The sequence below is a fragment of the Acinonyx jubatus genome, chromosome C1 (genome assembly GCF_027475565.1).
Source record: "Acinonyx jubatus isolate Ajub_Pintada_27869175 chromosome C1, VMU_Ajub_asm_v1.0, whole genome shotgun sequence".
NCBI classification, from domain to species: Eukaryota; Metazoa; Chordata; class Mammalia; order Carnivora; family Felidae; genus Acinonyx; species Acinonyx jubatus.
This window is the reverse complement of record NC_069381.1, coordinates 199,371,409-199,397,050: the sequence shown is the minus strand read 5'-3', so window position 1 is coordinate 199,397,050 and position 25,642 is coordinate 199,371,409. Positions and strand designations below refer to the sequence as shown.

The following is a 25,642-nucleotide window of genomic DNA, read 5'->3' as shown; positions in this document are numbered from 1 at the left end:
TAGAGTTAAAGTACAAGGTAGTGTGAAATGCAGATGACTTGGGGGCTGGTGTGAATCTCTAATCCAGACCTCACAATGACTGGATGATTAATCATCTACACTGGGACACACTGGGAAAATGAAAGAGGGTACTTTTAGTAATTATGCTGGGACAACAGATGTAAACCAGGATGATTCCAGGTATAAACCTCAGCAGGGTTGGGATCACATGCCCTTTGTCTCCTCCTTTTGCCCTTAGAAGCTATACTAATGAACCTTTCTACATTATGTAGCACATGCAGGGGCCCCTGGAAATTTCTTATTTTCCTACCCTTTCCCTAGCCCACCTGTCTACCTGAATGTCTCCCAACCTTCATACTTCCTCTTGCCCGACAGTGACAGACCATACTCAAGCACAACTGGGGAGAAAAGCTCTGTTTATACAAGTGGGACTAGGGAAGAGCAGTCCAGTGGGGACTCGGCTGTGCAGTGTTCTCTTGAGAGTCTGCGCAGTCTTGGGGTCAGGTCTCCTTCCCCAGCCTCTGCCTGGGGAACCTGGAGGATTGGTCTATCCTTTCCTTGGCTCTGAGCTTTAAGGAAGTTAGTGTGGAGGGGATAATGCCTCTTAGTGTTTCTCTGCTCCAAGCCCCTCTCTGGGTTTCTGGTGGCAACCATCGTTTGAGCCAGGGTTGATGAAAGAGATTCATCCTTTGGGACTGAGGTATGGGATTGAGGCTGTGGCAAGAGGAAGGAAGTCCAGCAGAGAGTATGCGAAGAAAGGGGCAGAAAAGATACCACAGGTGGAAAAAACGAAGAAAGGGAAGAGAGAGAGTGAAAAATCAGGTCCTAGATTTGCTTGTTAGGAAAGGTGAGGTAATTTTGTGCTTAGGAATGCACAACCCAAAACTTGGTTTTTACCACCTCTGTTTGCCTTCTGGAGCATCCTTCCAGGTTTCTCTTACCGTCTCAAGCCAGCGCACCCACCCTTCCCAAGAAGTGCCCGCCTTAGGATTCATCCCCCTCTAGTCCTTCCCGGATGCAGATATGCACAAAGATGGTGGCTGGATGGAGGCTGGTGCCGTCCTTGGAGAGTAGGTGTATGTGGCGGTAGCCTAGAAAGGGGCAGGAGGACAGCATTAGGAAGGGAGCCGGAGCTGGACTGCTGGCCAGGGTTTGGGGGACCGGCCCACCTTGTTGCATGCAGGTCCAAGGAAGTGTGTACTGCCCAATAAAGTCGTGTCGGGTTTTCCAGTTGTAATCATTTACCACAAAACGCAGCAGGGCCAGTTCAGGCACCAGGACCCGGAAGCATAGTGTCTGCCCCCAGTATGGATTAAAACCTGAAGAGGGGGTGAAAGACGGTGGGAGTGAAGGGACAGATCATTGGCGGTTTTCTTTAAGCCCATCCTGGGCCACTGTGATTTTCAGAGCAATCAGTGTGAAGGAGTCGAGGTGAGGCAATGGAGGCCCAGAGTGGGTGAGCAATTTGCCCACACTGTTGGAGCTTATAAGTAAGGGACCAGGACTCAGACCCAAGATGTCCGAGCCCTTCTTTGTCCCGTTCTACACTGCTCCCCTTGGGGGTGGGAGAGGGGTGGTGACCGGGACTGTGCTTCATGGAGGGCAGCATGCTAGGAAAACGGCTATGTTCCTCCCCTCCCCCCAGCACTGCCCAGTCTCACCATTGTTCTCCACGTAGCTCGTCTCTTGCCGGGTTGTGTCTGGGCGGACACCGAAGATTTCAACTCTCACCAGTGGATCCACAATGGACCTCTCTTTAGTCATGTCCTCCTTGGGGAGTTGCTGACCACTGATCACCTGTAAGCAGGACTTGGAACCTCAATAGTTCCTGTTCCCAGCCCCGCTCCAGCTCACTCTTACACCCAGGGGAGGGGGGCGGGGATACACAGGACCTTGCGCTACAGCTTCTGGATTTGAGTAATATATTCTCTTCTAGTAATCTACCTGCAATTTAAAATGCATCCAAGTAGAAATTTAACAAGGTTTGGAAGCAGGTATGTTAACATCAGCAACCCCTTTCCGGCATTTACTCTGCACCAGACATTGTTGTAGGCACTTTATGATAATCACAACAACCCTGTGAGGTGGGTGGTATCATACCCCCATTCTGCAGGTGAGGAGCCAGAGGTTAAGGAACCTGCCCAGAGGTACACAGCCCGTGAACGGACTTGAACGGAGGCAACTGGCTCCAAAGACCACACTGTTCACAGTTGGGCTGTGCTGCCTCATGAGGAATTCACCCATCACACTCCCACTGGGCCCAGCCATCTCCTCCCCCTGCTTCTATCCCAGCTACCCTAGGCTCTGCCCGACAGTTTCTCCTCTCCAAGGTACCTGGATTAGGAGGGTCTGGGCTTTGAAAGGGCTGATGGGCCTCTCTGGGTGGAAGGAACTCTGGATGTCACGCAGGAAGTCTGGCTTCAGCACATAGCCACAGCCACCGTTCTGGCGGAAGAGCCCATCACAGATGTCCATCTCCAGCCCCGCAGTCTGCACATTCATAGCCACTGAGAGCCCCAGGAGAATAGGAAGGAAGGATGTATCTCAGGAACCATCTAGGCCCTCTTTCAGGGGAGTAAGGAAATGTGTTGGGTAGAAGAGGGCCTGCTGGGAACACCCCCTTAGCATCTTTCTCAGCCTAGCACCCTTCAAGTATTCCCCGGCCCTCTTGCCACCTGTGGCCCTTCCCCTCCCTCCTCCTTGTCCCTGCTGACCCCTCACCCATCTGGCAACCCGCATTCCAGAGTTCCTGGGGGTTGTAGTTGGACGAATCTGTCCTCAGGCCACTGGGATACACACGGCTTAACTGCCAGGCGTTGTGCTGCACAAACGCATTGCCTGCAAAAGGGATATAGTAGGGAGATGGCAATGGAGTGGATTCCACCACTTCCCTGGCCCCAGGTACTTCACTCTTGTGCCCAGCACCTCGCAAGTCCAGCTCCGGAAGGCTTCACCATGCCTCTCTGTTCCATCCTGACCCGTCTCTCCAGCTTCCCTTCCCCTGGAGCCATGAGCCCACTACTCATAACTCCTGTCCCTGTGCCTACTCTGAGGAGTTTTGTAGCTCCCTCGTCTCTCCTTAGTCCCTTTGTCCTCTTTCTTGGGACTCATCTGCCTGCCCAGCAGCCTGACCCTACTCATCCCAATTCCCTCCCTGGCCCTCCCTTTCGGTCCTGACCAGCCTCTTTGATGAGGCTCTTGGCCTTGGTTTCAGAGAAAGATGATGTTTCATAGAAGCGGTAGTGCTCCCTCGAGTGAGTGAAGCTGTGGAATGAGACGGCCTTCAAGTAGACAACCAGGGCAGAGAGGGATGGACACATGATGGGTTTGGATTTCTGGAAAAGGAGAAAATAGGAAGATGAAATTGAACCCTCAGCGATCTGAGAGGAAGGGGTCGGTGGCCAGGATCTGAATTTCCCCACCCAGCCTGAGCCTCTGCCCACTGCCTCCCCATTGCATTCCCCCTCCTGCCTCACCTGCTTGGGAAAGAGAAGGGACTCAGGCTTGGAACTAGGAGCCTGAACCATAATCTGACAACAGATAGGCGTACAAAACGGCGGACACATCACAACCTGGGGATGGGAATGGGAATAAAGGCAGTCTACATACACTGATGGGACTGGTTTCAGCTTCTGGGCTTAAAGGGTCTGCTCTACTGTTACTTTCTGGGCAACAGGTTTGTAATGATTTTTAAGCAGAGGGGTGTCATCCTCCCTATCTCTCATCTTTTAAAACAATAGTGAATTTTGGTCAAACCCAGACAGATATGCAAGGTATGCAAATGGGCATGGAAGTCACACCTGGAAGGATGTGAGCGTCCCAGAATAATAGCGTTACATTTGTCTCCTGAATTCCCATTTCCTTCCCTGGACATGGTAGCAGGTTAGACACCACAGCCCCAGAGAGTAAGCCCCAGGGTAAGCCAGCAGTTAGTCAGCTAAGTCAAGGAAGCGCATGAGAAGGAAATGCAGACTTCAAACCAGGATCTTGGAGGACCCACCAATGGCACCCCTTCCCCACAGGGAGTTGGACCACCTTGGCACAGCCTTCTTGAAGCCTTCGCCTTCCCTGACTTTCTGTTCCTTCTTTTTGGTCATTTCCGGCCCCTTCTCAGAGTCACCTTTTCCAAGAAGCTTTCTCTAAGCTCATTTTAGATGAGGCCACAGGCGTCCCTCCACTAAGCCCTACTTACCCAATACAGTAGAGCGTGTTTTTGTCCTCTCTCTCTCCCTCCCTCCCTCCTTTCCTCCCTCCCTCCCTCTCCTCTCCCTGCTCTCCCTACACCAGTGGTTTTCAATCTGGCCTTTAAGAAGATTGAGAATTAGTACAAAGATGTCTCAGGAGGGGCACCTGGATGACTCGGTCAAGCATCTGACTTCAGCTCAAGTCATGATTTCTTGGTTCGTGGGGTCAAGCCCCATGTCAGGCTCTGTTCTGACGGCTCAAAGCCTTTGGATTCTGTGTCTTTCTCTTTTGCCCCTCCCCCACCTGAGCTTGCTCGCTCTCAAAAAATGAACATTAAAAAATTGTAATTTTTTTTAAAATTTTTTTTAACGTTTATTTGAGACAGAGAGAGACAGAGCATAAATGGGGGAGGGTCAGAGAGAGGGAGACACAGAATCCGGAACAGGCTCCAGGCTCTGAGCTGCCAGCACAGAGCCCGACGCGGGACTCGAACTCACAGACCGCGAGATCATGACCTGAGCTGAAGTCGGCCGCTCAACAGACTGAGCCACCCAGGCGCCCCCAAAAATTGTTATTTTAAAAAGATACCTCAGGAGTCAGCGGGGGGACCCAGGAGAGAGCCAAATAGGTGCTCCACCTAGGACAGCTCCACATTTATCTCTTTTGTATACAGAGCACCCGTATAAGATTTCATTCAAAAAAGATTTCATGGCCCAAAGAAGTTGGAAAGCCACTGCAATCTCTCTCTCTCTCTCTCTCTGACCATATATAGTGATGCCATCCCTACACCTCGTTTACTGGGGGTAAGGGGCGTTTTGCTCCTTGGCTCTCCACCTTGCTTGGTTCTAGTCTCTCCACACACGAAGTCAGCTTATGGTACAGACCGACCCAGTGCTAGAGCGGAAAGACCACCCTCCTGGCCCACCTTGTCCTTCTTTTTGTCCTTACTGCGGGGGCTCAGCTCCTGGGGCTCAGACTCAAACTGAGCCTCCAGCTCTGGCTTAGCCTCCTGCTCTCCCTCCAGTTGAGACTCCAGCACTTCCTCCTCTTCCTCTTCCTCGAGGTCCTCCTCAAGGGTCTGTATCTTCTTCCCCTTCACCAGGATCTTCCTCCGAAGCTCCTGGGGGTGGAAATGAAGGGACTTGTTTACTTGTCTGCTCTGGGCCCCTCCTGGGGACCATGCAGTGCCCACTGCTCTGATGGGACCACCTCAAAGACAGAGGAAGTGGGTGGTCAGGAGTGCCCATGGTGGGGGGGGGGGGCGCTGCATGATACATACAGTAGGGATTCCCTATCCTTAAGCCAACTTGTAACATCCCTATCCATTTGGAAAACAATACGTGGGACCCCTACCTCACATTTGAAGATTTCTCCCAGATTAAAGATTTAAATGTAAAGAACTAAGAGTATCAGAAAAAAATAGAGAATCTTTTTGAATAATCTTTCAGTGGGAAAGCCTTTAGAAACAGGAGGTGGAAAAAAGAAGAAAAAAAACAGGAGATGAAAACTCAGAAGACATAAAAAAGACTGGCAGATTTGACTACATAAAGCTTCAAATCCCCAATAGGGCATGGGCGCCTGGGTGGCTCAGTCGGTTGAGCATCCGACTTCGGCTCAGGTCATGATCTCACAACTTGTGGGTTCGAGCCCTGTGTCGGGCTCTGTGCTGACAGCTCAGAGCCTGGAGCCTGCTTCAGATTATGTGTCTCCCTCTCTCTCTGCCCCTCCCCCACTTGTGCTCTGTCTCTCTCTCTCTCTCTCTCTCTCTCTGTCAAAAATAAATAAACATTAAAAAAAAAATCCCCAATAAGGCAGAAGAGGCAATAGTCCAAAAGCAAAGACTGCAAAAGCAGATATTTTCCAAAGCATTTATATCTTTAACATTTAAAAACTTGTTATAGGGGCACCTGACTGGCTCTGTTGGGAGAGCAGGGGACTCTTCATCTCAGGGTCGTGAGTTCAAGCCCCACATTGGGCGTGGAGCCTACTTAAAAATAATAAAACAAACAAACAAACAGGGACACCTGGGTGGCTCAGTCAGTTAAGCATCAGACTTTGGCTCAGGTCATGATCTCATGGTTCATGTGTTCGAGCCCCACATTGGGCTCTGTGCTGACAGCTCAGAGTCTGCAGCTCACTTCGGATTCTGTGACTCCCTCTCTCTCTGCCCCTCCCCTGCTGACGCTCTCTCTCCCTCTGTCTCTCATAAATAAATAAATAAATAGTAAGTAAGTAAGTAAATAAATAAATAAAACTGTAACTACAGTTTCTTGCTTAGTAATCATCTCTGTAAAACAAACAAACAAATTTGTTATGTATCAACAAAGATTACAAACCCAGGGTGACCTGGGGTTCCTGGGTAGCTCAGTCAGTTGAGTGTCTAACTCTTGATTTTGGCTTGGGTCATGGGATTGAGCCCCAAGTCAGACTCCATGCTGAGCATGAGTCTGCTTAAGATTCTCTCTCTCTCTCTCTCTCTCTCTCTCTCTCTCTCTCTCTCTCTCTCTCCCTCTGCCCCTCCCTACCCTGTATGAGCTCTATCTAAAATAAAATTAAAAAAAAGATTATAAACCCCAATAAAAGTGGGTAAATAATATAAATTAATCCAAAAGAAGAAAATATAGACCTTTCTTTTTTAAAAACTTGAACTTTTCTTTCTTTCTTTCTTTCTTTCTTTCTTTCTTTCTTTCTTTCTTTCTTTTTTTTTTTCCACATTTGCCACTATGAATCATCTCACTACTGGAGTTGTTTGTAGTCATTCTCTTACACTGTTGGTTGGAATGCAATTTGTTTTTTTTCCTCCGGGGGCAACTTGGTAATAATTACCAAAATATCAACATGCAAACTCTCCAACCCAGCAATTTTACTTCTAGAAACCCATCTCACAGAAAGAATAAATGGACAAAGCTGTATATAAAAATGAAAACTTAGCAACAACCTGAATGATTACCATTTACTGGTTGAATAAACGATGGTTCATAACAGAAAATAGAATACCACATAGGAAATAGAATAGCTATTAGAAGGAGCAAAATTATACATGAAAAGACATCCATGATATATACGGTATGTGAAATATAAAAGGGATATAGAAAAGGACCCCATGCACGTTTTTAAAAACATAAATATATATACACATACATGTTTATATAAGCATTTAAAAAAAACTATTGACAGGGCACCTGGGTGGCTTAGTCGGCTAAGCTTTCCAGCTCTTGATTTCAGCTCAGGTCATGATCTCAGGGTCATGAGATCGACCTCGGATCAGGCTTACTGTGGAGTGTAGAGTCTGCTTGGGATTTTCTCTCCCTCTCTCTCTGCCCCTCCTCCACTCATATTCTCTCTCTCTCTCTCTCTCTCTCTCTCTCTCTCTCTCAAAATAAATGAACCTTAAAAATCTATTGACAGCTGTTTTGGGAGAGGCTGAGATTATGGTGGGGGACTTCCCTTTCTGTATATTGTTTGTATAGTCTACAATGATTATGAACTATCAGGGAAAAAAAAGATATTTCCATTGAAAAAAGAAATAAGTAAATAATTGATTTAAAATTTAGAGAACTATAAACAATTCTGTATTCAATTGTATTTTTTAAAAATTAAAATTGTTGGGACATCGGGTCATGGTATTGAGCCCCACACTGGGCTCCACGTGAGCGTGGAGACTGCTTGGGATTCTCTCTCTCTCTCTCTCTCTCTCTCTCTCTTTCTGTCCCTCTCCCCTGCTCATGTTCTTTCCCTCTCTAAAATAAATACTTTTTAATTAAAAAAAGTTGTCTCCAAGATATTAAAGAGAAGGATAATCAATCTGAGGGTGAGGAGAAGGGAAAGGAGGGGCATGGAGGAAGGAGCCGAGATGGGGAGAGTATGGAAGCCATGGTAGAGCCCGGGCTCGGGGAACAGGGCGCCTACCTCAGGCGAGGGCAGCTGAGTGGGCAGCAGCCCGTCCAAGGTTGTGCTCAGCAATTGCTCCCCCAAGATCTCAGTCAGATGAAGCGCCATGACCTGCTGCTGCTCCCAGGTGCAGTGGTTCTCCAGGGACAAGATGACTGGGTAGTCTGATGTCTGATAGGGAAGGGAGGGGATGCTGGAGCCAGAGTTCTATAGCCTGTAACTTCCTTGCATCTCCAGGCCTCCCCTGGTGACTCACTCAGCAGAGTACCCTGATGGCTAAGCTCCTCTGACCCGATTCCAGGTGTCAAGGAGGTCTTGCTGGGTCTGAGGCCCACCCCATGTTTAAAAGTCACTGTTGGGGGGAGCGCCTGGGTGGCAGAGTCGGTTAAGTACCCGACTCTTAATTTCGGCTCAGGTCATGATCTCACAGTTGGTGAGTTCAAGCCCAGTGTCAGGCTCCAGGCTAAGAGTCTGGAACCTGCTTGGAATTCTCTCCCCGCCCCTCTTCTGCCTCCCTGCTACTTGTGCATGCTCTTTCTTTCTCTCAAAAAAAAAATAAAAAAAATAAAAATAAAAATAAATAAATAAATAAATAAGAAGAAAAATAAAAAAGTCACTCTTGAGATCCCAAATCTGAGACTTGTACCATGTCTGACCCAGGTCCCTCTGGGACCTTTGAGTGTTTAGCCTCAGAGTGGGAAGGCTAGGCCATTCCCCTATGTGCTCATGTTACACTCTCATCTCCCGATTCCTCTTGTCCCCCAGCCCTACCCACCATCTTCTCTGCTTCCTTATCCACCCTCTCCCAAATAGGTGACAGTTATTCAAGGTACTAGTTACTAATCTCTAGCAATAGCCTCTCTGACTACTAATTACTGGTTACATACCCAACCCTTATTCATAATCCCTTAATATTCGCCTGATGTTTCAGTTACACATATATGCTATTTGATATGGTCTCCCCTGTATCCCTCTACCCTCTGCAGATCCAGAGCCAGCTGCTCCTCCCTCAGACCATCTTCCCTCACCAGTATGCTCATCCCGGGGCTTCTACCTGGAAGGCGTACTGTGCTACAGTGGCCACGACATCTTTGAACGGGATGCGGGAGGTCAGGGTGTGTCCATGGTAAACGATAGGCTCCCCACTAGGTCCGTCCCATATATCCACCTCCACACAGCGGCACCCCCTCTTCAGGGCCCTGCAAAAAACCCCAAATACCAAGAGACGGAGAGGTTAAGGTTTCCTCTTCCGTCTAGGGACCCTTACCCACTCTGGAGAGAACAGTGCTCGCCGGCACTTATCTGTTAAGACCCTTTCATGCTACATCTCCGTGGGCCTTTCTCTGTCCACTGGAACACTGTTACAGCTCTCACCACCTCCACCCCCCCACCCCTCCAACCCACCTAACTCACAGGCTGCCTTCAGCAAGTCATCACATATTGCCTCATGATGCTTCTGGTGCTCTGGTTGTGTATCGTTCTGCGGCCCCTGAGTTATTTAAACTCTTAGGAAATTTGTTTGTTTGTTTTTACATTTATTTATTTTTGAGAGACAGAGAGAGACAGAGCACAGGTGGGGGAGGGGCAGAGAGAGCAGGAGACACAGAATCCGAAGCAGGCTCCAGGCTCTGAGCTGTCAGCACAGAGACTGATGTGGGGCTGGAACTCACAAACTGCGAGATCATGACGTGAGCCAAAGTTGGATGTTTAACCCAACTGAGCCACCCAAGCGCCCCTATTTGTTTGTTTTTAAAGTAAGCTCTATGCGCAACATAGGGCTTGAACTCACGACCCCAAGATCAAGAGTTGCATGTTCTACCAACTGTGCCAGCCAAGCACCCCTCAAATTCTCAGTAAATTTATACTTTATTTTCTCTACTGAATGTCCTGGGGCAGAAACAATATATTTCACTAATCTTTGTATACCCTGAAGCTGCTAGTTCAGTTGCTGGCACTGTAAGTCAAGATATCTCGACTCTTCAATCTAGCCACAGATAATCACAATAAAAGCAGATACCACTTATTAGCTATTAACACATGGATTATCTCATTTAATCCTCACAACTCAGGGGGAGCCTCAGTGGCTCAGTCGGTTAAGTGTCCAACTCTTGATTTCAGCTCATGTCATGCATAATCTGAGGTTCGTGAGATCGAGCCCCACATCGGGGTCTGTGGTGACAATGTGGAGCATGCTTGGGATTCTCTGTCTCCTTCTCTCTGCCCTTCCCCTGCCCCACTCAAAAATAAATAAATAAACATTTTAAAAAGTCCTCACAACTCAGACAGAATAGGCATTGTTATCATCCCTATTTCATAGAAGGGGAAACTGAAGTACAGAGGGGTTAAGTACTTAGAACCAGAGTACCAAGCTCTGAGAGAGCTAGGATTTGACCTCAAATGGTCCGACTCCAGAACATACGTTTCCAACTTCTATGCACTACTGCTTTTTGTGTAACATTTACTTTATTTGTTCAAAATAAACCTGTCAGGACCTCTGGGTTCCAGGAGCATTTCATAGCCTATGAAAGAGAAAGCAGCTCCATATACCCATAGAGTTTCAATACTAGTCTCCTGTCAGTCTTCAACATGTCCTTCAAGTCTCCCAGGGATCCAGGGATCCTCAGCCCCAAGCCCCCCCAGGACATCTTCTCAATCCCCGTTAGCTACTGAGAGCACAGATGGCCCCTTCTCATGAGCTGGAGCCCTTCCTGCTGCACCGTATATATCCTTCGACGCTGCTCTGGCCACAAAGCTGGTCCCCCACTAGGTAGGTGTTGTGAGAGGAGTTGATATAATAGTGGTTCAGGGGTTGAGTCATATCCTGGTAGATGGGGAGGCAGGCTGGGTTGAAGACATCTCCATCCTTCGAGCAGAGGTAGCTGAGGAAGCCATCCAAGCTCAGCACATGTCGCACTTTGCCTAAGGTGGGGAGCAGGGGAATGCCAGAGTGAGAAGCTCTGAGTGAGAGCATCCCAGCACATCCCCAGCCCGTCTTTCACCCCACCCCCTCTTCCAGAGTCCTGACTTACAGATGGTGTCCACTCCCAGCCTCTAGATCCCAAAATGTGCCCCACCCACTGTCACTTCGATCATCGCCGCCCTCAGAGAAAGTTAAAGTTACAAGGAGAATCGTTAAGATCATTCTAGTCCAGCAGTGCCTGGGTGGCTCAGGTGGTTGAGCATCCAACTCCTAATTTCAGCTCAGGTCACAATCTCACGGTTGTGGAATTGAGCCCCACGTCAGGCTCTGTGCTGAGCGGGGAGCCTGCTTGGGATTCTCTCTCCTTCTCTCTCTGCCCCTCCCCCACTCATGGTCTCTCTGTCTCTCTCAAAAATATATAAGCTTAAAAAAAAAAGTATTAGTTAAAAACAAAACTAAACATCATTCTAATCCAGTGCTATCCAATAGAACTTTCTGCAATGATGGAAATGTTCTATTCTGTGCCATCTAGTATGGTAGCCTCTAAACACATATGGCTACCAAGCACCTGAAATGTGGTTGTGTGACTGAAGAACTGAATTTAAAATTTTGATTTTAGCTAATTATTATTTTTCAAGTTTTAATTTATTTATTCTTTTAAGTAATGTCTACACCCAGTGTGGGGCTTGAACTCATGACCCCGAGATTAAGAGTCCCATGCTCTTCCAACTGAGCCAGCCAGGCACCCTGATTTTAGTTAATCTAAATGTAAATAGTCACACAGAGCTCATGGTTACCATAATGGACAGCATAGTATTCAGTGCAAAGGGTTAATTTTATAGATGGGGAAGCTGAGGACCAGAGAGAAACAAAGTCAAAGACTTAGTGGCATGACCGAGGTACCTGTGGTTTATTCCCTGGGCTGGGTAGCTGCTGCCAACCATGACCTGAGGGTTTCTTCCTATCATCAATTCTCAGATGGTATTTTGAAGAGTATTTGTCCAATATCACCTTACACTACACTTTCTTTGATGGTAGGGTCCTGTCACTCCTTCCATAGCCCTCACCCATCTCAGCATGGGCTTCACACAATACCAACAATGACAACTAATACTGAGCACTTATACCTGGGACATTCCATGCAGCATCTCTCTTAATGCTCTCACCGACATGATGAGGCAGATATAATATAACCTGCCCTGAGAGGTTAGGTAACATAACTAGTAAGTGAAGGAGCTGGAATTTGAACCCAGGCAGCCAGGTGTCTGAGCCACACCCATATCACTGGGCTGTGCGGTCTCACTGAGGGTAACAACACTGCAGAGGGGTTCTCTTGGGAGGCCAAACAACTTGACTCTAATGCCCAGCTTCCTTGCTCCAGCTTTGACAAGGCCTAGAGATGGAGAAAGGCAGTGGCAGGAAGTCAGGCAGGAAGTTTTCTTCTTGATAGTAATAACTTAAATCACGAGGGTAAATCCACAGTTGCCAGATACTTCTCATGTTCATCATTTCATTTGGTAACCAATTATTTTACAAATGAGCAAACCATGTCTCACTTTGCCCAGGGCTACTCAGTTAGTAAGAAGTACGGTGGGGAAGAGGAGAAAGTAGGCAAAAACCTCTCTGACCTCGGCTGCAGGAACTTCTAACTCAACATGTCTCTGGAGGCAAGGGAAACAAAAGCAAAAATGAACTATTGGGACCTCATTAAGATAAAAAGCTTCTGCATGGTGAGAGAAACAATCAGCAAAACTCAAAGGCAACTGACAGAATGGGAGAAGATATTTGCTAACAACATATCAGATAAAGGGTTAGCATCCAAAATCTACAAAGAACTTATCAAACAATCCAGTGAAGAAATGGGCAAAAGACATGAATAGACACTTGTCCAAAGAAGACATCCGGATGGCCAACTGGCACATGAAAAATGCTCCACATCACTCATCATCAGGGAAATACAAATCAAAACCACAATGAGATACCACCTCACACCTGTCAGAATGGCTAAAATTAACAACTCAGATGATGACAGATATTGGCGAGGATGTGGAGAAAGAGGATCTCTCTTGCATTGTTGGTGGGAATGCAAGCTGGTGCAGCCACTCTGGAAAACAGTATGGAGGTTCCTCAAAAAACTAAAAATAGAACTACCCTATGACCCAGCAATTGCACTACTAGGCATTTATCCAAGGGATACAGGTGTGCTGTTTCAAAGGGACACATGCACCCCCATGTTTATAGCAGCAGTATCTACAATATCCAAAGTATGGCAAGAGCCCAAATGTCCATCAATGGATGAATGGATAAAGAAGATGTGGTTTATATATCCAATGGAGTATTACTCAGCAATCAAAAAGAATGCAATCTTGCCATTTGCAGCAACGTGGATGGAACCAGAGGGTACTATGCTAAGTGAAACAAGTCAGTCAGAGAAAGACAAATATCATATCACTCATATGTAGAATTTAAGATACAAAACAGATGAACATAAGGGAAGGAAAGCAAAAATAATATAAAAACAGGGAGGGGGACAAAACATAAGAGGCTCTTAAATATAGAGAACAAACTGAGGGTTGCTGGAGGGGCTGTGGGTGGGGGCATGGGCTAAATGGGCAAGGGGCATTAAGGAGGACACTTGTTGGGATGAGCACTGGATGTTATATGTAGGGGATGAATCACTGGATTCTACTCCTGAAATTATTATTGTGCTATATGCTAACTAACTTGAATGTAAATTTAAAAATAAATAAATAATTTTTAAAAAGGAAAAAGGAAAAAAAAAAAAAAGAAGTACAGTGGGGAATTGAGCCCAGGTCTCCTGGCTGATACGATGCTCTGCAGCCAGAGTATAGTAACTGCCAGGTGAATGCAGGGGAGGGAACATCCAGAAGGACCGGCAGTAGAATAAATGTAACTGATGTCTACCAGATCCTGCACTGGAAAGGGAAGATCCCACTTCTAATGCATCAGCATTCTTCTTCTATTTAGTTTTCTGAAATGATTTCTTTATAGCCCCCTTTCTTCTCTGAGCATGAACAGGTATCTGGAATCAGCGATTCCAGCCCTTTCTGTTTGACTCTAAGTTCCATGGGCAGTGTCCTTGTCCAACCTCCTCCTGCTGTATTTCTGGTCCTGAGCCTAGGTCCTGGCCTATGACAGATGCTCAATAAGCATTGGCTGACGTAGTGAGTGAACTAATGAATGAAAGGGCGTTGGGAGTTGAGACTTGGCAACGTGGGTCCCTTGTCCAGCTCTCATTCATCTCGTCTCTAATCCTCATGCTCCACAGAGGTATGAGGAAAGGGTCAAGTGACTCGGGTTTGAATCCTGATTCCTCCTCTCATTAGCTGTTGGCTTTGAGCAGCTCATTTGATCTTTCTAAACCCTAGTTCTCTTCTTTCGCACAACTGACTTAATAACAGAACCCACTTCAACAGGCCATTGGAAGGATGAGGAGAGAAAAGGCATGTAGCAATGTTGGCACATTACGGGATACTTAGCAGAAGCCGAATAAAGATTATGCTTTTGATTTACAAGGTTGTAGGGAGTACTAAATGAAGTAAGTGATGTGAAAGTTCCTTGTAAATCATCTATTATTAATGTCAGTTCCTGCTATTCTGAAGGGCATGGAGGGCAGGGAGATGTCTACTGAAGGGGCAGGGAGAAAGGTCTGAGGGCAGAGAGGGCGTATGTTAGTGGTGCTTGCTAAAAGCTGGGTGACTGGCCTCCTCATCATGCCCCCTCAGCCACGGACTGACTAGCTTCCTTCCCCAGGGGCTTAGCGACTCAAGAACCACTCGGAGATTTGGAGAGAGCTCAGGAAAGGGCAGAGACCCAGCACTTAAAGAAACAACAAACAGGGACCATGAAGGAGCTAGAGGAAGAGGAATCATATGCGCTAGAGGAGAAGCCAAGGCAAGAGGCCAAGGATCTCCCTTTTCCCCTGGGGACAAACGTTGGTACCAGGAAGAACTTATTCTGAAAGTGAAGCAGGAGCAGAGTGGAAGAGAGGGGACTTAAGGAAGGGTCTTCCTCTGGAGAGATCCAGCACGATGGGAGACTCCTGTCTTACTTGGGAAGGAAATCACTGCTCTCCTTCCCAGGGAGTGGTTGGATGAGAGGAAAATGATAGCACAGGGACTGGCATACGGGTAGACTCAGCCTTCCCTGAGCTAGGCAGAAGGCGGCTTGGCTCTGGACCTTTCTAACCCTGGTCCCCCTTCCCGCCCCGTGACCGGTGCCTCTCCACCCTCCGGCCCTCTTACCGCTATCTGAAGGCTCATAGCGGTTGATGAGTTCCAGAGCAAGGTCTGAAGCTCTTTCTCCTTCTTTCTGCTCCTCTCGGAGGAAATCCACAAATTCCAGCAGGGTCAGCTTCTGCCCATCAGCTGAAAAGTTTTCAAACACTTCCTGCACCTCAGGGCGCTTAGTCAACGCCTTATAGAACTCTACAAATTCTTCTCCTTCCAGAGTCCCAGACTGGGATGTGTCTGCTGCCTGCAAGAGAGGGTTTAGAGGACTGTGGACAAGTCCTTTTAAGAGCAAATTTTACGGCTCCAACTTGCCTTGTGAGGGCAATCTTACTGACAGATGGATACAAACACATTTCACAGTATGCCCACAGAACTCCTGACATTTAGTGTTCATAGAAGCCACTTTGGTAAGTAAAAAGCAAAATGGCAGCCACACCATTTGCTACTAGAGAAAAACTTCAACTAGAAAGAGTGAAATGCCCCCCAACAAGGTCAAAAGATCCCTCCTCCTATTTACTCACATTCCAGTTGGAGTTTTCCATTGATACTAGGCACCTGTGAAATTCTGGCTGTGGAAAGAGAGGTCCTTGAGCTATGACATAGTAATGTATTGTTTGCCTTTCATAAGATTATGAATCATCTTTCCTTTTTTAAATTAATTTATTAAAAAAGATTTTTTAAGTTTATTTATTGTGAGAGACAGAGTGTGAGCAGGGAAAGGGCAGAGAGAGAGAGAGAGGGAGAGAGAGAATCCCAAGCAGGCTCTACACTGTCAGTGTGGAGCCCGATGCAGGCCTCAAACTCACGAACTGTGAGATCATGACCTGAGCTGAAACCAAGAGTCAGATGCTTAACTGACTGAGCCACCCAGGTGTCCCATGAATCATCTTTCTAAGAAGACCGAAGGGTAAGAAGCATGCCCGACACTTTCCATTGAGCCTGGCATAGTGGTAGGGTGCATAGGAGAGATTCAACAAAGAGCGATGCTGGATGGGGCCAGAGTACTTCTGGCCAACTGAGAATGTGGCCTTGCCTGGCTTCTGAAAACCCTTCCCCGAAAGACTCACTTGAAAAAGCTGCAAGGCATATTCCTGGTCCATTTCCACATTCATCAGGTGTAGTAACCGCTGGACCTCTGGGAAACTCATGCGACCATCCTGGTTCTTGTCTCCACGCTGGAACCAGTCACTCAGCCACCCAGGTGTGAGTCAAGGCAAAAGCACCGTGTGTGTGTTTGTGTGTGCAGATGAGTGTGCATGTTCATCCACTGACATCTTCTCCCCTATCATCTTCCCAGTCTCTCCTCCATGGCCAATGCATTTTCCACATTAGCTGCCAGAATAATCTCCCCAGAGATCTATCTTGTCCTTGCATGGCTTAGGTGCCTGCAGGGGCCTCCCTGTTGCCTGTAGAAAGGAGCCTAAGTTTCTTAACATAGATGAAGGTCTTCACCCCCATGAGCTGGCCCCCACCCAGTCTTCTCACCACACCACATCCTCCCTGTACTTTGGCCAGACTCAGCAACCCCCCCCCCCCCCCACTCTCTGATGTCCCACTCTCCCTCCTGCTCTTCAATGTTCTATGTCTGGGCCTTTACTCATGCTATTCCCTCAGGCAGGAGAGCCTTTCCCTCCTTCTTTATGTTCAAATTCTACTCCTTTTCAAGGCTCAGCTCAAATGCAACTTCCTGCCTAACGTTTTCTTAGAACTCTCTTAGCTAGAATTAAGTATTTCTCCTTCCTTTGAACACCCACAAATAATCTAAGTCCCCTAACACTTCTAAGATACTTAGGTTATTTACACAATTCCATTTTTTTCCAACGACCAAAACAATGCCTGAGTCTCACTGATCTTTGTACTTCTAAAGTGTGGTATAGTGACTGACACCTTCTGCTTAATAAATAGCAAATGAATGAATGAATGAATGAACGAGCAAATGAATGAACAAACTGGCATGGAAGGTGAATACAATCTAGGAAACCTGAATCAGTCAACACCACTAAAGCTGCTTCCCAGTCCTATGCCAGCTAATGCCACTGGGATCTTCTGTTCAGCTCTCAAGATCAGTACCTTGTTTGGCCTTTTGCCTCTCACTGTCCCAATCCTGAAGGGTCTACCTTCTGCCCACTCTCTGCCTGGCTATGTTTTTTGCTGTCCCAAGCCTCCATTACTCCTCCAATATCCTCTGCCTCATATTGGCCTGAGCTGCCCTTGCCCACCCCAACTGGACTCTTAGACCCCCCTATCCCTACATGCCATGCACCCCCCCATCCTTAGCCCTGCAGCTCCTTCAGTGACCCCTGGTCCCCACTCTGATTCCATCCTGCTGATACTGGTCCAGCCGCTCCTTTTGGTCCATGCTGGTGACAAAGTCCACCAAATGTTGGAGCCCCTGCATCCATATCTGGGCCTCCTCAACGCTGTTGGCCACCAGGTCCAGGTTGGAACGGCGGCCATGGAAGACGATGGTGAAGCCCTGCTCCAGTGGGAACTCCTCCGCCAGGCTGCGCAACAGCTCAGACTCATGGCCCTCACGCACTGTCTCCACATCAGAGATTGAGACTGCCGGAGAAGAAACGAGTGGGGCACTGAGGAAGAGAATCCACCAAATTGCAGGGGCTAAGGGTCAAGGACCAGTACTCCCTTCCTCTCTGTGAAGCCATAGGGAAGAGGAACTCCAACCTCCACAGGATGAAACCCCTGAATCCTTAGTATAGGGAGATGCAGACCCCTGGGATTCAAGATTCCCCATGAGTCACGGCCATTTTCATAGGCAGCATGGTAAGGGGCCTGTGTTGGGAGTGGCAAGACCTGGCTTTTGGCCACCAGCTGGCAGTGTGACACAGACCAAAATGACTTAACCCCTCTGTGCTCTCATCTGAAATAAGGGGTGGTCCCTTCCGTGGCCCGACCACAGAATGTCTCAGGTCCTTAGACTCTAGGGAACAGGGCTCGAATGCCCCTTTGCCAACATCCTGCCTTATCTCCTCTCTGAATTTCAGCTCCCATGTAGAGGCATCACAGGAGGACTGTCAGGGCTGACAGAAGGAAACACTCTTGAAGTCTACATAGTAGCAGTTACACCGAAGCGTGATGTGCCCAAATTCAATTCCCCTGTTCCAGGTTTGAGGGCTTCCTCTTTCCAGATGTCTAGGGGAGAGCCAGAGAAATTCTTCCACCCCCTTTCCTCAGCTGGAGGTGGTGTGGCTGGTGAGTTTTGATTATATCTCTAAAGCAGACTCTCTTAGATGTGTCCTGTGATCAGATTTTTAGAGGGTTCATAAGGCATCTCTGGCCAATAGGATGCACACTGCTATGCTGCATTTATGATTTTTAAAAATATTCATCATTGTGGCTAATGCATTAAATGCATCCTGGCTTTAGGTCCCATGCTAGGTGCTTTATACATGAACTCATTTAGTCCCTGTAACCATCTAGGCAGGTAGTGTTTAATCCCTATTTTGCAGATGAGGAAACTGAAGCTTAATTTAAGTAACTTGTCCACTCAGCTAGAAAGTTGCAGAGCAAGGGTTTTAATCCAAGCAGCCCGATGCCTGAGATCATGCCTTAATTTAATAGTAATAAAATATAACCTGTGATTTATTGAGCCTTATTATATGCTAGGGCTCTCCTAAGCCCTTTACATGCAATAACTGGTTGAATCCTCATAAATAGCCTTACAAGGCAAGTGCTGTTATAATTTCCACTTTGCAGGCTAGGAGAGAGACACAAGAGGGACAGCACAAGGACACATTGTAGGATCCCGGTCCCTCCCCTGCTCTCTAGCTGCTGGCCTCTTCAGAGTCCTGTCTACCCAGCATGCCCACCCCTAGCTATCCATGTGACTCACAGCTGGGCTTGGCCTTGCCTCCTGCCTGCCGGGCATGCCAGACTGTCATGCCATCATCCTGAAGTCTGAAGTATCTTAGTTTCTTCCAGCTTTTGGACCTCACCTTGCGCACCAGCATGCCTTTCTGCATCAGCAGCACATCTTGATTGATGGGCAGCCCTGGGCCAGGAGAAGAAGGGGCTGGGTGGGTAGCTGGCAGGGAGGGTGGAGGGCCCTGGAGGAGCTCTTGGGACAGGGGTCCAGACTCCTCCCCTTCCCTGGGCTGTGTCCCCAAGCCCTCCTCTCTTGCTGGGGTACTCACGGCCTTGCATCAAGGACACCATCACCTACTGCTCCACAAGCTGGTGCCAGAGTCACCTAAAGGAGCAAGGAGGAACAAAAAGCTTTGGGTTAATACTGGTGGTCTTAGAATAATAGATCAAAGGAGGAAGAGAAGGAAACCAGTGTGCCCTGACTGGCCACTATGTGCTAGGTACCTCATCTACAGACTCTTCAGCTCTTTTTACTTCCAGTTCGAGTTTGTTAGACTCTGAGGCTTAGAGAGGCTAAGAAACCTGCATCAGATCACATAAGATTCAGAATTTAAAGCCAAATATGTCTGATTCCAAAGCCTCTGCTGTTTACCATAGTCAGCTCCAGAGAGGGATACACCAGAGCTTTCTGCCCAATACCCCACAGTCCGCTGGGTAACCTGCATCATCCTTCTTAGCTCCTGATTATTAGGGACTACCATCAAGCTGGCTGCCCCCTTTAAGAACCTGGAATCTCTCTAGATCCTAGTCTTCTCTTCTCCAGATGGAATCAACCCAGCTTCTCTATCTTGAGAGCCCTCTCCACGCTCCTGTACAGATCAACCAGCTCCTGGGGACCAGGGCAGAGCATCTCTTTTGTCTCTTCTGTGACACTTAGTGCCATACTTGCAAAATAAGCCATCTCCTTCTGTCTTCACACAGTCAAGCATATTTTATACTCCTTGGCCTAACAGTTATTCTCAGTTTAATGGACCAGGTAAGTTATGTAGTCTCAGAACTGCATTTTGTTAAATTTTTTTAATGTTTATTTATTTTTGAGAGAGAGAGACAGACAGACAGAACGTGAGTGGGGAAGGGGCAAAGAGAGACAGAGATAGAATCTGAAGCAGGCTCCAGGCTCTGAGCTGTTGGCACAAAGCCTGACATGGGGCTCGAACTCACGGACTGTGAGATCATGACCTGAGCTGAAGTCAGACGCCTAACCGACTGAGCCACCCAGATGTCCTAGAACTGCGTTTTCAAGTCCTCTCTACCTACTAAAAAAGATAACCTTCTTTAAGATCTATGCTAATTTAGGACCTGGGTAGGGAACAACAAACTTCCCTTGAAAAGAACTAGAAGACTTGATATGTAGCCCCTATAAGAAATTATCAACTCTTGACGAAATCTTTCTGGAATTGGCAAAGTTCACGAAGCATAAAGCTCTATGCTTTGTATAAGCAAAGGAGCTGCACTTGAATAGAATTGTTGTGTTTTTTAATTGATAAGTTAAAAGTTTTGACAATGGTGAGTATCTAAAACCTGAAAAGCATCTCTAAAATCAGTCAGGTAGTGCTCCATTAAAACATTGTGAAGTTCAACTCCCTATGTTTCATAAATGAAAAGCAGAAGTCCAGAAATGTGATGTGACTTGTCTCAGGTCACACGGCCTATCAGTGCCATATCTCTGTTTAGTTGCAAGAGCCTATAAATCTTTAGGGAAAATGTGGGGGGTCACTGAAAATACAGCTTCCCTGACTATAGGACCCAAAGCTGAAGTCCAGGAATGTGATAGACCCAATGAAGGCTTCTTTCCTTCCTTCCTTTCTAAAAAAAAATTTTTTTAATGTTTATTTATTTTTGAGAGTGACAGAGAGAGCACGAGCTGGGGAGGGACAGAGAGAGGGAGACACAGAATCCGAAGCAGACTCCAGCCTCCGAGCTGTCAGCACAGAGCCCGACACGGGGCTGGAACTCACGAACTGCAAGATCATGATCTGAGCCAAAGTTGGACACTCAACCGACTGAGCCACCCAGGAGCCCCCTTTCTTTTTTAAAGTAGACTCCACACCCAGTGTGGAGCCCAACATGGGGCTTGAACTCACAACCATAAGATCAAGACCTGAGCTGAGATCAAGAGTCCGATGCTTAACCGACTGAGCCACCCAGGCGCCCCTACAGAAGACTTTCTAAAGGACTAGCGAACATGCAGGGGCCCAGAGGGAGAGGAGAAGGTTGGCAACCAATCCATATCTAAGTGGGAAGGACCACTTGAGGCAGCTCTCAGGAGAGACAGAACCCCGAGACAGTTCCAAAAAGCAAAGGTTTTGCTGCCTGAAGCTGAATATGTGAGCCTGGATGAGAACAGAAGAAGCCTCTGGATGGACGAAGGGGCCCAGAGTGCTTCACGAGAGGCAGAAAAACAGCTCTGCTCTTTTGGGTGGTGATGCAGTCTGGAATCTGAGGCTTGCAAAAGCTGAATGAAGACTGAAGTAATAGGTGCTCTCCTAAATGTCTCAGGTCCTCAGACTCTAGGGGACAGGGATCTAATTCCCCTTTGCCAACATCCTGCCTTCTCTCCTCACAGAATTTCAGCTTCCATGTCTGGGGCATAGGGACTCTGGGATGGGGTGGGTCTCAGCCCTGGGAAAAGACAGAATTAACTTCCCTTACACCTGTGTCCAGAAGCCTCACTAGAATGTCCTGAAACATGGGAAGCCCACGGGAAGCCTAAGCTCCAGTGCTGGGACACTCCTATTTTTGAGCCTATCTCCTCTCAAATGAGCCTTAGGAAAAAAAAAAAAAAATTCTTTTTAAGTAGTCCAACACAAGGCTGGAACTCACAACCCTGAAATCAAGACCTGAGCTGAGATCAAGAGTCAGAAACTTAACTGACTGAGCCATCCAGGTGTCCCTCTTTGGAAATTTATCTAAGGCTTTTTGTCAGACTCCTCCAACCCCAGGGCTTGCCTTGCTCTTCCAATTCTGCTCCCGTTCCTGACTCGCTATTTGAAACCTAGATCCAGGCAACATGTGGCCATACGAGGGCCAATTCCAACTCAGGGAGCCTCAGGATATCAGAACTGGGCTTCATTTTATAGAGAAGGGGACTGAGGACTAGAAAGGTTAACTGAACTGCCAGAGTCATCGAATGAATTAACTAAATAGCATAAGTGGGACTAGAACCATGGTTCCATATGTCCAGCTTGGAGATTTCACCAAGGCTCTGCCCTTAGAAAGGGTTTTGTCTCAGAAGCAGGTTAGGGCAGGGCTACGAATCCATAGGGGACATGGGCGTTTTGTCTCTCCTCTCTGTCATCTTCTGCCCCCACCATGTCCCACTTAGTAGCCTTTCTTTTCTTTCTTCCAGTTTCTCTCCTCCCCCATCCTGACACCTTCATTTTCCCTTCCCTCAGCTCACCGTTCTCTCCTGCTCCTGTCTGCCTCCCTACTTGCCTCCTTGTCAGCCTCTCTGTGCTCTCCTTTCCTCATCCTTCTCCCCGCCTCCCCCCTGCGACCCCCTCCCCCCAGGCTCACCTCTTCCTCTCTTTCTTTCTCTTCTAATTCCCAATACCTCTGGTTCTTGTCCCCTGTGGAGATTTTGAGACTGGGGTCCAGGAGGGAGGAGGACACTCAGGAGTGCACCCCCTCCACTCAGGCTCACTTTCTCCGTATCCTAGGAGACGGACTGAACACACTGCCCAGAGAACGCGACTTAGAACCCAGGTGTTCTAGGTGTTGCTGCTTCCTCTGGTGTTTGAAGGTAGGATGGGAAGGAAGGTCACAGCTGATGCAGATGCAGTGAGGAAAGAAGGGACAAAGGATCGGAAGTGGGAGCAAGAGCAAGAGGTAAGGAACAGTGGAGGAAGCCCGAGAGGAGAGTAGGTCTTGACTGTTCACTCCTAGAGGTGAATGTAGAGATCCTCGAGACTGCAGATAATTACCTCTACAATACAGAGGAGAGAGCAGAGATGCAAAATAAGGTCGGAAGTGGCCAGGGCTACAGAGTAAGATTTGGTCCTCAACCTACAGGTGGCTTATGTCACCTAGAGATGGACTTTGCCAGGGTTGCCGATAGTGCCAAAGGCATGACAGTGAAATTTAGGGTGTCTCAGAGCCCTCTGAGGGGCAGGAAGGAAGAGAATCATTTTGTCCCCTCTCTTGCTTCTGAGCAGGACTATTGCCTGAACTCATTCATATAAAGAGGACAGAACGGCTCTGGTCATAGGTGATAGCTCGCAGAATGTTAGAGCTCGAAGACTTTCATAACTCATCTAACCCACAGGTTCCTGGCTATATCACTATCCCTAGGAGTGTCTTAAAATAGAGACTCCTGAGCCCCACCCCAAATCGGCCAGACCAGAATTCGAAAGGATGGGGCTCAGGAATATTTATTGTTAAAAAGAACCCCCGATACACAAGCAAGTCTGGGAAACCCTGAATTCCTATCCCAGCTCAGGAAGCTGCTGTCCAAAGTCACAGAGCTAGTTAAAGGCAGAGTCGGGACTAGAAGCAGGTGCGTTTCCCAGCACAGCACTTGGGAATGCCAACAAACTGCCCTGGCCCATTGAGCAGGTTAAGGACAGGTACGGACTCAAACCTGGGTTCTTTCTAAGGAAATCTCCTACTCTATAGTTTCTATACTCTTCCCTGGGTCTTTTGGTAATCCTCAACATTCTGTTAATGCATGTATGCTAAAGCATGGTTACTCCAGTTCTCTCTTCCCTTACGAGGGTGGGGCTCAACCCTGAGTGTCAGCCCTGGGTGGCTAAGAGGTCCCCATATAAAGGGCTGACTGCCACAGCCAAGAAGGAAAATTGTAAATCAAAGGGGATGAGCTAGGGAGAACCAGGAGGTGGGAGCCTTGGAGATCTGTTAGGGCTAAGGAGTCCGGGGTACAATTTAATCAGGGTGGATAAGCATGTGGGGGGCAGAGGCTGGGACTCAGGCAGCGCACAGCTTGGAGCAGAGGCTGGTTAGAGCCTTGGGGCCCTTACCGCGAGCAGGAGAGCAGTCCTGTCTGTGAGCTCTGCGACGCCCTCTCCTGTGGGAAGAGGAAACCCAGCTGGGTTCTTGTGCTCCTCTCGCTGCTCCGCTGGCTTCCTCCCCTTTTCTACTGCAGTTTGCTGCTGTGACTGGCAGACTTGCAGCCAAAGAGAAGGAGTAGGGTGGGGAGAGGTGTGAGCTCTCTCCTTGGTCCAGCCCTTCCAACTCTTAAAGGCCCAGGACACAGGTCATCAGGAGGGAATATTGGGGGAGGGGTGGGTAGAGAGGGATTAAGGGAGGAGGAGCCTGGCTGCCCTTCATCTAGATGCCAGCCCTCACTGACCCCAATCCTGCAGTAGCTCTCAAAGTGAAACCCAAGGAGTGTCTGCGTGGCGGTGCTCCATGAATCGCTGCTTTTCATTCCGCACAGCTTCTCCCTGCATGGTGAACGGCTGTCTCTGCCCTCATTTCATCTGGCTCCTTTCCAGGGTGTCTGCTCCACCGGCCTGCTTCTGTGTCTCCGCATCCCGCCTTGTGGGGTGCTCAGCCTAGCTCTGTGGCACAGGGAAAGGCAAAAAGAAATAGGATGGGAAAGGAGGAAGATGAGGAGAAAGGGAGGAGAGGAAAAGGGTGTCGAGGGACAGGTTAATATCTCTGACTCTTTTGGGCCTTTGCTAAACATTGAAGGAATTGCACGCATAAATGCATCGAACAGTTCATTTGTTCTTCCTTTCCATGCTTCCTTTCCGTGCTTTCCATGCTATGAACACTTGTTCATCGCCTCCAATGTGCAAGGACATGCATGCGCGTTTATAAAGATGTGTGTAGAGATGGCATGGACCTGTGGTACGTACGAATCAAGGGCAAAAAAGTGGAGCACAAGATTGGAGAGACACCCACAGGGAAAAGAAAGGTAATGAGCTTCTTGCAAGGTGAATGACTAGGTGGCTGAAATAGAAACCAACACTTGCAAGGGGACCAATTTAGGAATTGTAAAAGGCTTCATTAAAATGCGTTTTTTTAAAAAAAAATTTTAATGTTTATTTTTGAGAGAGAGAGAGAGAGACGAAGACAGAGCACAAGTGGAGGGAGGGGCAGAGAGAGAGAGAGTGAGGCACAGAATCTGAAGCAGGCTCCAGGCTCCGAGCTGTCAGCACAGAGACCAACATGGGTCTCAAACCCACAAACCACAAGATCATGATCTGAGCCCAACTTGCACACTTAATCGACTGAGCCACCCAGGTGCCCCTAAATTTTAAAAGGTTTTATTATGGCTCCATACCTCACACGGAGAGACTGAGGCCCAGAGAAGTTGAGGCCATGTCCTGGACTCACACGTCAGCGTCAGAGACAAACAGGTCCTGGCACTCTCCCAAGCACTGTGAGCTGGGACCTACTTCTGCTCTGCCTTGGAAAGACTATGGGATATGGAGTTTTCTGGACCAGTGGATGGGAATCAGGCAGCTGAAGGCACAGGGCACAGTGCTGAACTTAGGCTTCTGGGGATCCCTTTCCAGGGAGGTGTGTTTTAATCATAGGCACAAAG

General features: G+C 47.9%; 1 protein-coding gene across 6 annotated transcripts; it reads right to left on the bottom strand.

Moving 5' to 3' along the window:
• Positions 1-399: 399 nt before the first annotated feature.
• PLCD4 (phospholipase C delta 4) lies at positions 400-24,783 on the bottom strand. 6 transcript variants are annotated; one of them, XM_015066669.3, is made up of 17 exons: positions 24,108-24,770; positions 19,401-19,456; positions 19,100-19,258; positions 17,583-17,811; positions 16,317-16,446; positions 15,262-15,493; positions 10,794-10,995; positions 9,131-9,275; positions 8,095-8,247; positions 5,111-5,305; positions 3,477-3,572; positions 3,179-3,335; positions 2,722-2,838; positions 2,335-2,507; positions 1,662-1,797; positions 1,170-1,319; positions 400-1,091 (listed from the first exon to the last, which is right to left on the bottom strand). In XM_015066669.3, exons 2-17 carry the CDS (start codon positions 19,420-19,422, stop codon positions 985-987), a joined length of 2,403 nt encoding a protein of 800 aa, XP_014922155.1. In that variant the 5' UTR covers positions 19,423-19,456; positions 24,108-24,770; the 3' UTR covers positions 400-984. The 6 variants fall into 6 exon arrangements, with proteins under 6 accessions (XP_014922155.1, XP_014922153.1, XP_053071779.1 ...); XM_015066667.3 differs by having other exon boundaries at positions 400-1,319; positions 24,108-24,783; XM_053215804.1 differs by having other exon boundaries at positions 400-1,319; positions 19,203-19,258; positions 24,108-24,779.
• Positions 24,784-25,642: the final 859 nt, after the last annotated feature.